This window comes from Herpailurus yagouaroundi, unplaced genomic scaffold, assembly GCF_014898765.1.
Source record: "Herpailurus yagouaroundi ecotype Mexico unplaced genomic scaffold, PumYag 65686, whole genome shotgun sequence".
NCBI classification, from domain to species: domain Eukaryota; kingdom Metazoa; phylum Chordata; class Mammalia; order Carnivora; family Felidae; genus Herpailurus; species Herpailurus yagouaroundi.
Genome location: NW_024418829.1, coordinates 1 through 11,795, shown reverse-complemented (window position 1 = coordinate 11,795; position 11,795 = coordinate 1). Strand labels below are relative to the sequence as shown.

The window sequence follows — 11,795 nt, the reverse complement described above, 5'->3', positions numbered from 1 at the left end:
ACAGAGGTATTTGTGAGGACATACATTTTGATTTATTTTAGGGAACTACCTACAGATAGAATTGCTGAATCATACGGAGATATATATTTAAGTTTATAAGAAACTACTTTTTCCAGAGTAGTTTTTTTTATATGACTTCCTACTTCTCCATTTCTGCTCTTCCAATGTATAGTTGAAAATACTAGAAAGGTATCTCGAGGAAATCAACCATGCCTTAGATTAAGAAAGCTGGTTCTTTTGTATATATAAACCACATCTTCTTTATCCATTCATCAGCTGATGGACATTTAGGCTCTTTCCATAATTTGACTATTGTTGAAAGTGCTGCTATAAACATTGGGGTACCGGTGCCCCTGTGCATCAGCACTCCTGTATCCTTTGGGTAGATCCCTAGCAGTGCTATTACTGGGTCATAGGGCAGTTTTATTTTTAAGTTTTTGAGGAACCTCCACACTGTTTTCCAGAGCAGCTGCACCAGTTTGCCTTCCCACCAGCTGTGCAAGAGGGTTCCCGTTTCTCCACATCCTCGCCAGCATCTATAGTCTCCTGATTTGTTCATTTTAGCCAATACTACTTGGCAATGAGAAAGAATGAAATCTGGCCATTTGCAGCAACGTGGATGCAACTGGAGGGTATTATGCTACGTGAAATAAGTCAGGCAGAGAAAGACAGATACCATATGTGTTCACTCATAAGTGGATCCTGAGAAACTTAACAGAAGACCATGGGGGAGGGGGAGGGGGGGGAAAGTTACAGAGAGGGAGGGAGGCAAACCATAGGAGACTCTTAAGGACTGAGAACAAACTAAGGGTTGATGAGGGGTGGGGAGGGAGGGGAAAGTGGGTGATGGGCATTGAGGAAGGCACCTGTTGGGATGAGCACTGGGTGTTGTATGGAAACCAATTTGACACTAAATTATATTAAAAATAATAAAAAAATAAAATAAAATAAAATAAAATGATGATTAAAAGAAAAAGAAAAAAGAGAAAGCTGGTTCTTCAGTAAAGGTTCTGAGACAGAGTCCATTCTCCTCAGATTTCCTCATTTGACAGCAACCTTCCTTCACTTTTGTCCAAGAGTCATAACAAGCCCCAACACAGCCACTCAGAGGCTAACAGGCAGATGCTGGGACCAAGGTGTTGTGGGCAGCTATCAGCACACTTGCCATGGGGATGAGGCCCTCAAGCTTGGGTCTTTACTTCACAGTATGATCAGTGACTCCTGTTATGTTAGTATCATTCTAGGATCTGCATGGGAAATACTACACCGAAATAGAAATGCCCTGACCACAGGCTCTCAGGAGAGGCCTGATACAATCTCATTTAAGAAACAAAATAAAGAAATGGCGCTTGGGTGGCTCAGTCAGTTAAGTCTCCAACTCTTGATTTCAGCTCAGGTCATGATCTCACAAGTCATGAGATCAAGCCCTGTATTGGGCTCTGTGCTGACATCATGGAGCCTGCTTGGGATTCTCTCTTTGCCTCTCTCTCTCTCTGCCCCTTCCTGGCTCAAAATAAGTGAGTGGACTTTAAAAATAAGAAACAAATGAGCAATAAGGAAAATAAAGGAGACAGAAAGGCAAACCAAGAAACCGACTCCTAACTACAGAGAATGTTCTGATGGTTACCAGAGGGGAGGTGGGGGTGGGTGGGTGACATAGCTGATGGGGATTTAGGAGGGTACTTGTGATGACCAACAGGTATGGTATGGAAGTGTTGAATCACTATATTGTACACCTGAAACTAATATTACAATGTATGTTAACTAACAGGAATTTAAATAAAAACTTAAAAAGAAGACATTATAAATTAATGCAACTTTTTGAGAGTGATTTGATAACAGCTCATAAATTAATGCAATTAAAAAGTTGTATTTGTACAACTTTTCAGACATGAAAATATTTTTTAATATAATTTATTGACAAATTGGTTTCCATAGAACACCCAGTGCTCATCCCAAAAAGTGCCCTCCTCCCTGCCCATCACCCACTTTCCCCTCTTCCCCAGCCCTCATTAACCCTCAGTTTGTTCTCAGTATCCAAGAGTCTCTCGTGGTTTGCCTCCCATTGTCTCTGTAACTTTTTTTTCCCCTTCCCCTCCCCCATGGTCTTCTATTAAGTTTCTCAGACATGAGAATATTTAGTGCAGCAGCAATACAGACATGAAAAATTGGAGAAAATGCAATGTTCATCAGCACATTCATTATACAATGATCAGTATTTCATAAGTGAGTATTACATGAGCAGTAACTTAAAATGTGATTGACATATTATTTTATTTCAGAGAGAGAGAGAGAGAGTGAGAGAGCATGTAAGCAGGAGAATGGGGCAGAGGGAGAGAGAAAGAGAACTTTAAGGAGGCTCCATGGTCAGCTCTGAGCCCAATGCAGGGCTAAATCCCACGACACGGGGTACACGACCTGAGCCGAATCAAGAGTCGGTCGGTCAACCGAATGAGCCATCCAAGAGCCCCACATATCATCAACAATATGGGGAGTTTAATATACACCCAAACATGCATATGTGCGCACACACACACACACACACACACACACACACACACCAAGAAAAAGGAAGCAGGAAAGTATATTTATTTAAATATAATTTATTAAAAACAAATATATACTCTTGTAAACACACAGAAAACTTCTGTATGAATATGCTGGAAAATTATAATAATAATAATTTATAATATTTAGCTCTAGGAGATGGATCAGGAGAATCAAGCAGATGGGGAGGGAGATATTTATGCTTTACCTTATATCCTTCCATTTGATTTTTAAATAATACCCGTGCTAATTTCATGAAAGATGGCAGTTGTTTTCACGTTAAAAGTAAATGTTTTAAGTGTGATTTTGCTTTTAAACTCAGCATCCCAGCCATTCTCTCTTTTATGCAGTATTTTGTTGTTGTTGTTGTTAATTCTGAATAGTGTTTCTTCAAGTTTGACCCCTCAGTTCAAGCAGCACAGGGAGGTGACCTGAGAGCATTTGAAGATCTAGAAGGGAAATGTGTGTCTGAACACCCAGAGTTGGGTGCATGTTGGAGGGACTGGAATGGGCTGTGGCATTATCAGAAGGTGACATTGGAGTAGGTGGCAGGTCCTCTCTATTTGTCTTGCCAGGTTCCCATAACTGTGGACAGAGGGTATGTGGTTTAGAGTGTGCAGAAATCATCGGGAAAGCTGTGCTTCCTGAAACCTTGGAGATGAAGAAGAAGAAGATTTAGTGGCCCCTAAGTCTGAGTCTGTCTTGGGGGCAGGGCAGGCTCTGTAGGGCTAAATGGAGTCAGGGAGAAGCAGAGAGCAGATGAGGGGGCTGAGTGTTCACAGCTTGGTAGTGGTGATAACTAAGGGTCTGGGAGGATGGCAGCCTGAAAGTTGAGAAATTCCTGAGTAGGAGAGTTTAAGTTTTCCTAATGCAGAGAACTTTTCCAGGATCTAAAACTTGATTATCCTCAGGAGGGAAGAGTGAAAGTTTCTTCAGCTTTTCCTTGACTACATCCCTAGTGTGTTGCTGAACCTGTGCAAATTATTCCTCAATGTATAACTATCCATCCCTAAGGATGGATAGTTAGAAGGCAGAGAGAATGAGGCGGAGGGAGATAGCTAGATTCCTCTCAGCACTACTTCTGGACTTTTTCCTGAGCTCCTGGGTGTGGACAGTGTTCTTCACCATGAGTGGAGACAGCAGGAGCTGCCCTTGTCTCCTAAGCATGGCTCTTTACTAGCTGTGGGAGCCTGCATGATGTCTGAAGTGCAATAGAACTTTCCCGTCCAGTCCGTTCCCTACAGGTGAGTGTCTTCCAGGTATGCCCCTTGGTGAAAGAGAGAGTTACCAGAGCATTAGCAGGGGGAGGGTCTAGGTTTGGCTGCCAGGTACAATAAGGACACCTAGAGCCTGAAGAGTGGATTAAGGTAGCTGCAGGTTAGATGGCCCTCCATCAAATCATCCCTCCATAGCAGAGAGCAGCTTCACGGTGCCCAGTGCTGGCGATGAGCACACTCTCTGCCATCACCTCAGGTCCTGTTCTCTCATATCTCTTCATCTCTTCCTTTTATCTGCTTGCCTTCTTGTGGGGATCTCTGGGAAGAGAGATTGCAGGTTGGCTGGTCAATGCTTTAGAGAAAAGTGAAGGGAGGGAAAGGTAGAAAGGTTGGGTACTCTTTGTTTATTCATTGGTTTGTTCTTTAGCCTGTTAATTGATAAAGTCACTTAAAAATATTTATAGAACACATACTTTGTCAGACTCTGTTCTTGTCACAGGTGATAATACAAGAAAGCTAAAGAACTTGCTTCAAGTTACTTAATTCTAATGTGGGATTTTGAGGATGATAAACTAATAAACAATTAAACACATAATATGGTTTGAGCTGCTGATGAGAGCCAATAGAATAAAAATGCAGCCTCACAAGGTTAGAGAGTGAAATTGTGCATGTAGTGTTTTGAAGGGGATGTTGGGAAAGTGCTGTGGAGAGGAGATTTTTGAGCAAAGACGTGCATGTGGTGAGGGAAGAAGTCCAGACCTCCTGAAGAACTCAGTATGATATATATTGATGTCTTCTAACATTTTCTTACCCTAGGGCTCTAGAGAAAATAGAAGGTCTTGGATAAGCATATGCACTCTTTGAGTTTTCCAAGTTGCTCTATGGGACTGAGACCATTGCAGTTCGGTTAGAGCGATAGGCTGCCCATTTCGAGGTTTTGTCTCTGTCTGGAACTAGACATTTGAGACCGGGGGAATATGGAGGATTTTGCCTCTATATCACCACTGTTTTCTTGTCTTCTGGTCCTAGGGTGGAGACTGCAGTGCAGACAGGACTTCCTTCTGGCACCCGCCTCCCCATTGTCATCTACAGAACAGAGGAATAAAAGATCTCAGAGTTAGAGGTCACTAACAGGGAACTAACTGGAGAGGCCCTTCCTGCCTGGAGGATATACATTCACGGATATGAGAAATGGTGGATGCCTTTCATCCTGAGAATAAGGAGGGAGAAGTTGATAATCCACACCACGGAGCCAGCTTCCAGAAGTCAGGGAAAGACTCAATATTTTGTCTCAAAACAGTTCTTATGACAATGTCCTAGATAGGTCCCACTTGCTAACAACACTGCAGAGTTCTTAGTGTAATTGAGGCAGAAACTTAGAATGAATATAATACAAATGGAACCTATGTTAAAGGATACAAACAAAAGAAGGAATCATGTCTTTGTGTGATTGGCTAAGGTTGGGATTCTTTGAACTGTTGAAATGTAGCAGGAGTTTGCAGGACATGGATACAAGAGGCAGAGAAGACACTTTTGGGCCCTGGAGATGAAGTGTTGGTGGCATGAATGAGCACTTTGTGACCAGGGAAGTGAATAGAATGGCAGGTCAGGGCAGGGTTGGAGGCAGGATGGCTGGTGAACTGGGAGACGGGTACATACTGGGTGAGTGGGTTTTCATGCCTCAGGTGTGGTGTTGGTGGCTACTGCTCATCTTCTTGGGCATTTACGTTTACCTTCATAAGTTACACATATCCTTCATGAAACATTTAATATCAACCTTGTATAAAATAGTAGCATTATGTTGTGAAGTCTAGGAGTAGGATATATTTCCTCAAACTGGTATTGCCTTGAATCTTCCTGTGGTCAGAAACTTGTTTTCTCTCTTTTGCTCTTTAGGTTCCACAAGGAACAAGAGCTCAGAACTAAATGTTGGGGAATCACTCTAGTGCCACTGAATTTTATCTCCTTGGCTTCCCTGGCTCCCGAGAACTACATCATATTCTCTTTGCTATCTTCTTCTTCTTCTACTCAGTGACATTAATGGGAAACATGGTCATCATTGTGATTGTCTGTGTGGACAGACGTCTGCAGTCCCCCATGTATTTCTTCCTTGGTCATCTCTCTGCCTTGGAGATCTTGGTTACAACTATTATCGTGCCCGTGATGCTTTGGGGGCTGCTGCTCCCTGGGATGCAGACAATATCTCTGGCTGCATGTGTCACCCAGCTCTTCCTGTACCTTTCTTTGGGGACCACAGAGTTTACATTACTGGGAGCGATGGCTGTGGACCGTTACGTGGCTGTCTGTAACCCTCTGAGGTACGACATCATTATGAACAGCCGCACCTGCATCTGGGTGGTCATTATGTCATGGGTGTTTGGGTTCCTTTCTGAAATATGGCCAATTTATGCCACATTTCAGCTTACCTTCTGCAAATCAAATGTGGTGAACAATTTCTTCTGTGACCGAGGGCAATTGCTCAATCTATCCTGCAATAATACCCTTTTCATAGAGTTTATCCTATTCTTAATGGCTGTTTTTATTCTTTTTGGTTCTCTTATCCCTACAATCATCTCCTACACATATATCATCTCCACCATCATCAAGATTCCCTCAGTCTCTGGCCGGAGGAAAGCCTTCTCTACTTGTGCATCCCACTTCACTTATGTCGTGATCGGCTATGGCACCTGCTTGTTCCTCTATGTGAAACCCAAGCAAACGCAGGCAGCTGAGTACAACAGGGTAGCGTCACTGATGGTTTTAGTGGTGACCCCTTTTCTAAACCCATTTATCTTCACCCTACGGAATGAAAAATTCATAGAGGTCTTTCGGGATGTCATGAAACGCTGCTCTCAACTCCTCAAGGGTTAGCTGGTTCCTAAGTAGAAACATGAACTCATCATCATGGACCTGAGCAGTCTGATAGCACTAACTCAAATCTGAAATGATCATTTTCATCATCAAATAGTTTGTCATCTGCAAGGGAATTCTACAAAATTCTTCAAGGGAATTTTAAGACACTGATAGTCCACCAACTTATATTCAGATTTTTCCTTCATTGGAGATCACATTATTATTTTCTAATTGAATATAGACTTTTGTATATTCCTCTGTAGTTATAGTACATCTTATAATATACATTTTTGAAGTGTAAATGTACAAAATATATGTAATATTATTAAGGACACTCAGCTCTGTGAGCCCCTGGGTCATTCAGTCGGTAAGCCACTAACTTCATCTCAGGTCATGATCTTGCGGTTCATGAATTGAGCACGATCATAATATTATTGTTAGTAAAGTTGTTTCCCACTGGGGGTATGACTTAGCAATTCTGCAATTGCTGTACACATATACTACAGGTGAACAAATAAAGATAACAACTGTTGGGAGCCAGTTTCTCATGTGGATAGGTATGTTCCAGAGAAGCAAGAGGATAAGGCTAGAATCAGCCATGTGGCACTGGATTCAAATTGGTGCGTCAGTGTGCACGCATATTAGAAGATTATATGTATGTAGGTGGGTTGATTAATATATGATATAAATAAATGATATGAAAAATGACTCTTTTTCATAACTATTTTGGCTATTCTCTGTCAGTCTCTGACAACTGTTAATAAAACAGTTGTTTAAGGAGAAGGAAAATAATATAGTTCGTAAATTTATCCTATAGAAAGAAAGGAGGAACTTTAGAGAAGGAATAAAATAAAAACTTTAATTTTTCTTGTGCTTACCCGATCTCAGAGACAACAGTTTTCAGAATGACACAGCAGCGTGTTGGATGATTATAGCTTATGAATAAGTGAAGTGTATAACAGCAATGTTTAGGAATATGTATGAGGAACTGAGGATATTCTGTTATAAGATACCTGCACTATCAGTGAAGTGGTATAGATAGTGTTATTTAAAAATGATTATAGCAAGGTCACAGGATATAAGTTTGGTATACAAAGTAAATAGCTTTCCTGTGTACTTGTGAGCTTATATACTAGCAATGAAAAACTAGATTTTGAAATTAAAAACACAGTGCTTTTGAAATTAGCACCAAAAAATAGGTACAAAACTAACAAAATTCATGCAAGATCCACATGAGGAAAACTACGGAATCTTTCAAACTCTGATGAAAGAAATAAAAGGATCTATATAAGCGCAGAAATACCCCATATGCATGCACAGGAGAGAAGTGTTATGAAGATATCAATCTTTGTCAACTTGATCTAGAGATTCAATTAAATCTCAGCTAAATCCCAGTAGGTATCATGTAGATAATGACAAAGTGATACTAATGTTTATATGGAAAGGGGAAAGGCCCAGAATAGCCAACACAATCCTGAAGAACAGTTGAAGGTATTGTCTCTACTCAACTTCAAGACTTATTATAAAGCTGTAATGATCAAGACAGTATGTTATTGGTGAAATAATAGAGAAATGTATCAGAGGAAGAGAACAGAAAGCCCAGAAATAGACACACACAGATATCACCAACTGACCTGTAACAAAAAACAAAGGCAGTTCCATGAAGAAGGGATAGTCTTTGCAACAAAAGTTGCCGGAACAACTCGACATCTTTATGAAAAATAATTCTGGACACAGACCTTACACCTTTCACAAAAATAAACTCAACCTGCAGCAGACACCTAAATGTCAAATGCAAAGCTACAAAACATCACAACCTAACAGAGGAGGAAACTAGGTGACCTTGTGTTTGATGACCATGTTTTAGATACAACACCAAAAGCATGATTTAGGAAACAAAAATTGAAAACATGAACTTCTGCTCTGGGAAAGACTGTTAAGAGAATGAAAAGACAAGCCACCGTTTGGGAGAACATACTTGCAAAGCACGTATGAAAAATTGCTCATGTATCCAAAATATACAAAGAACTCCTAAAAGTCAACAATAAGAACACACAACTCAATTAAAAAATGGACAAAAGATCTGAACAGACCCTTCACTAAAGAACATATGCAGGTGATAAATAAACACATAAAAAATGATCAACATCCTATGTCATCAGGAAATTGCAAATTAAAAAAGTAATGAAATACCACCCCGCACCCAGTAGAATGTCTAAAATTCCAAAATACCGAACGTTGGAGAGGATGTGGAGCTACCAGAACGCTCATTCATTGCTGGTGGGAATGCAAAATGGTACAGTCACTTTGAAAGACAATTGGGCAAATTCTTGCAAAGCTAAATTATACTCTTACCATACAAACCAGCAATTATCTTCCTTAGTATATGCACAAATGAATTGAAAGCTTATGTCTACACGTAATTTTGAACCTGAATGTTTACTATATTCATAATTGCCCCAAATTGGAAGAAAACAAGACTTCCGTTACGGATGGAATTATGTCTGTCAACGTTCTTAATGTTGAAGTTCTACCCTCCCAGTACATTGGAATGTGAAAGTGCTGCTATAATTTGATTGGGAATGGGTCTTTGCAGATATAATTATAGAAGATGAAGTCATAGTGGAGTAGGGTGGGTCCCTAATCTTAATGACTGTTGTCCTTACAAGTAGGACACCCTGTGTGAAGAGACACACATAGGGAGAATGACTTGAGAACATGAAATATAAGCCAGATATCTGGTTTATATTATATTCCATATTCCAGAAATGGAAATAAGAGGTATCACAATAGTAAAATAATCCTTAAAAGTGTAAAAATGGGTATCATGAACAGCTTTATGTCAATAAACTTGACAACTTAGATGAATTAAGCAATTCACCTGAAAAACTCAAACTGAAGTTGAAGTTTTGAGTAGTCCTATAGCTACGAAAGACGTTTCACCTATAAATACTTTCTCACAAAGAGAACTCCTGGCCTAGATGTCCTCACTGGTGGATTTTTCCACACATGTTAGGAGGAAATAATACATTTTCCCCCATAAAATAAAGGGGGCAGGAGAGCATATTTTCCAACTCATTTTATGATAACCAAAATTGCCATCATGCAAACTATGACAAGGGCCTTACATAAAAGAAAACTATAGGCCAATATCTCTCATTAACAGGCCAAAATGCTGAATAAAAAGCTAATCAATATAATCCAACAATTTAAAAATGATGGCTGTCAAGCCTCAGACTACTCATCTAATCTTTCCCAATTTCTCTTCAGCACTGAGGCAATCATTGTTGGGGTTTCTTTAACTACAGATTATTTTGTATCTATTCTAGAGTATATGACACTATACAGTATGCATTTTTTTGGTGTCTGACCGTTTCATTCATTGTAATTTTACTTGAATTCATCCATTTGGTGTCTATCAGCAGGTTTTTACTTTTTGTTGCCGAATAACAGTTCCTCATAACAATATGTCATTCTCTGTTGATGGATATTTATTTTCTGTCACAATTAGTTATAATGAATGAAGGCACTGTGAACATTATAACAGAGGTATTTGTGAGGACATACATTTTGATTTATTTTAGGGAACTACCTACAGATAGAATTGCTGAATCATACGGAGATATATATTTAAGTTTATAAGAAACTACTTTTTCCAGAGTAGTTTTTTTTATATGACTTCCTACTTCTCCATTTCTGCTCTTCCAATGTATAGTTGAAAATACTAGAAAGGTATCTCGAGGAAATCAACCATGCCTTAGATTAAGAAAGCTGGTTCTTTTGTATATATAAACCACATCTTCTTTATCCATTCATCAGCTGATGGACATTTAGGCTCTTTCCATAATTTGACTATTGTTGAAAGTGCTGCTATAAACATTGGGGTACCGGTGCCCCTGTGCATCAGCACTCCTGTATCCTTTGGGTAGATCCCTAGCAGTGCTATTACTGGGTCATAGGGCAGTTTTATTTTTAAGTTTTTGAGGAACCTCCACACTGTTTTCCAGAGCAGCTGCACCAGTTTGCCTTCCCACCAGCTGTGCAAGAGGGTTCCCGTTTCTCCACATCCTCGCCAGCATCTATAGTCTCCTGATTTGTTCATTTTAGCCAATACTACTTGGCAATGAGAAAGAATGAAATCTGGCCATTTGCAGCAACGTGGATGCAACTGGAGGGTATTATGCTACGTGAAATAAGTCAGGCAGAGAAAGACAGATACCATATGTGTTCACTCATAAGTGGATCCTGAGAAACTTAACAGAAGACCATGGGGGAGGGGGAGGGGGGGGAAAGTTACAGAGAGGGAGGGAGGCAAACCATAGGAGACTCTTAAGGACTGAGAACAAACTAAGGGTTGATGAGGGGTGGGGAGGGAGGGGAAAGTGGGTGATGGGCATTGAGGAAGGCACCTGTTGGGATGAGCACTGGGTGTTGTATGGAAACCAATTTGACACTAAATTATATTAAAAATAATAAAAAAATAAAATAAAATAAAATAAAATGATGATTAAAAGAAAAAGAAAAAAGAGAAAGCTGGTTCTTCAGTAAAGGTTCTGAGACAGAGTCCATTCTCCTCAGATTTCCTCATTTGACAGCAACCTTCCTTCACTTTTGTCCAAGAGTCATAACAAGCCCCAACACAGCCACTCAGAGGCTAACAGGCAGATGCTGGGACCAAGGTGTTGTGGGCAGCTATCAGCACACTTGCCATGGGGATGAGGCCCTCAAGCTTGGGTCTTTACTTCACAGTATGATCAGTGACTCCTGTTATGTTAGTATCATTCTAGGATCTGCATGGGAAATACTACACCGAAATAGAAATGCCCTGACCACAGGCTCTCAGGAGAGGCCTGATACAATCTCATTTAAGAAACAAAATAAAGAAATGGCGCTTGGGTGGCTCAGTCAGTTAAGTCTCCAACTCTTGATTTCAGCTCAGGTCATGATCTCACAAGTCATGAGATCAAGCCCTGTATTGGGCTCTGTGCTGACATCATGGAGCCTGCTTGGGATTCTCTCTTTGCCTCTCTCTCTCTCTGCCCCTTCCTGGCTCAAAATAAGTGAGTGGACTTTAAAAATAAGAAACAAATGAGCAATAAGGAAAATAAAGGAGACAGAAAGGCAAACCAAGAAACCGACTCCTAACTACAGAGAATGTTCTGATGGTTACCAGAGGGG

At 40.3% G+C, this 11,795-nt stretch overlaps 1 protein-coding gene across 1 annotated transcript; it reads left to right on the top strand.

Moving 5' to 3' along the window:
- The first annotated feature begins 5,672 nt into the window (after positions 1 to 5,672).
- Positions 5,673 to 6,635, top strand: LOC121024529 (olfactory receptor 9A4-like). The gene has a single exon (XM_040466754.1). It carries the CDS (start codon positions 5,691 to 5,693, stop codon positions 6,633 to 6,635), a length of 945 nt encoding a protein of 314 aa, XP_040322688.1. The 5' UTR covers positions 5,673 to 5,690.
- The last annotated feature ends 5,160 nt before the right edge of the window (positions 6,636 to 11,795 follow it).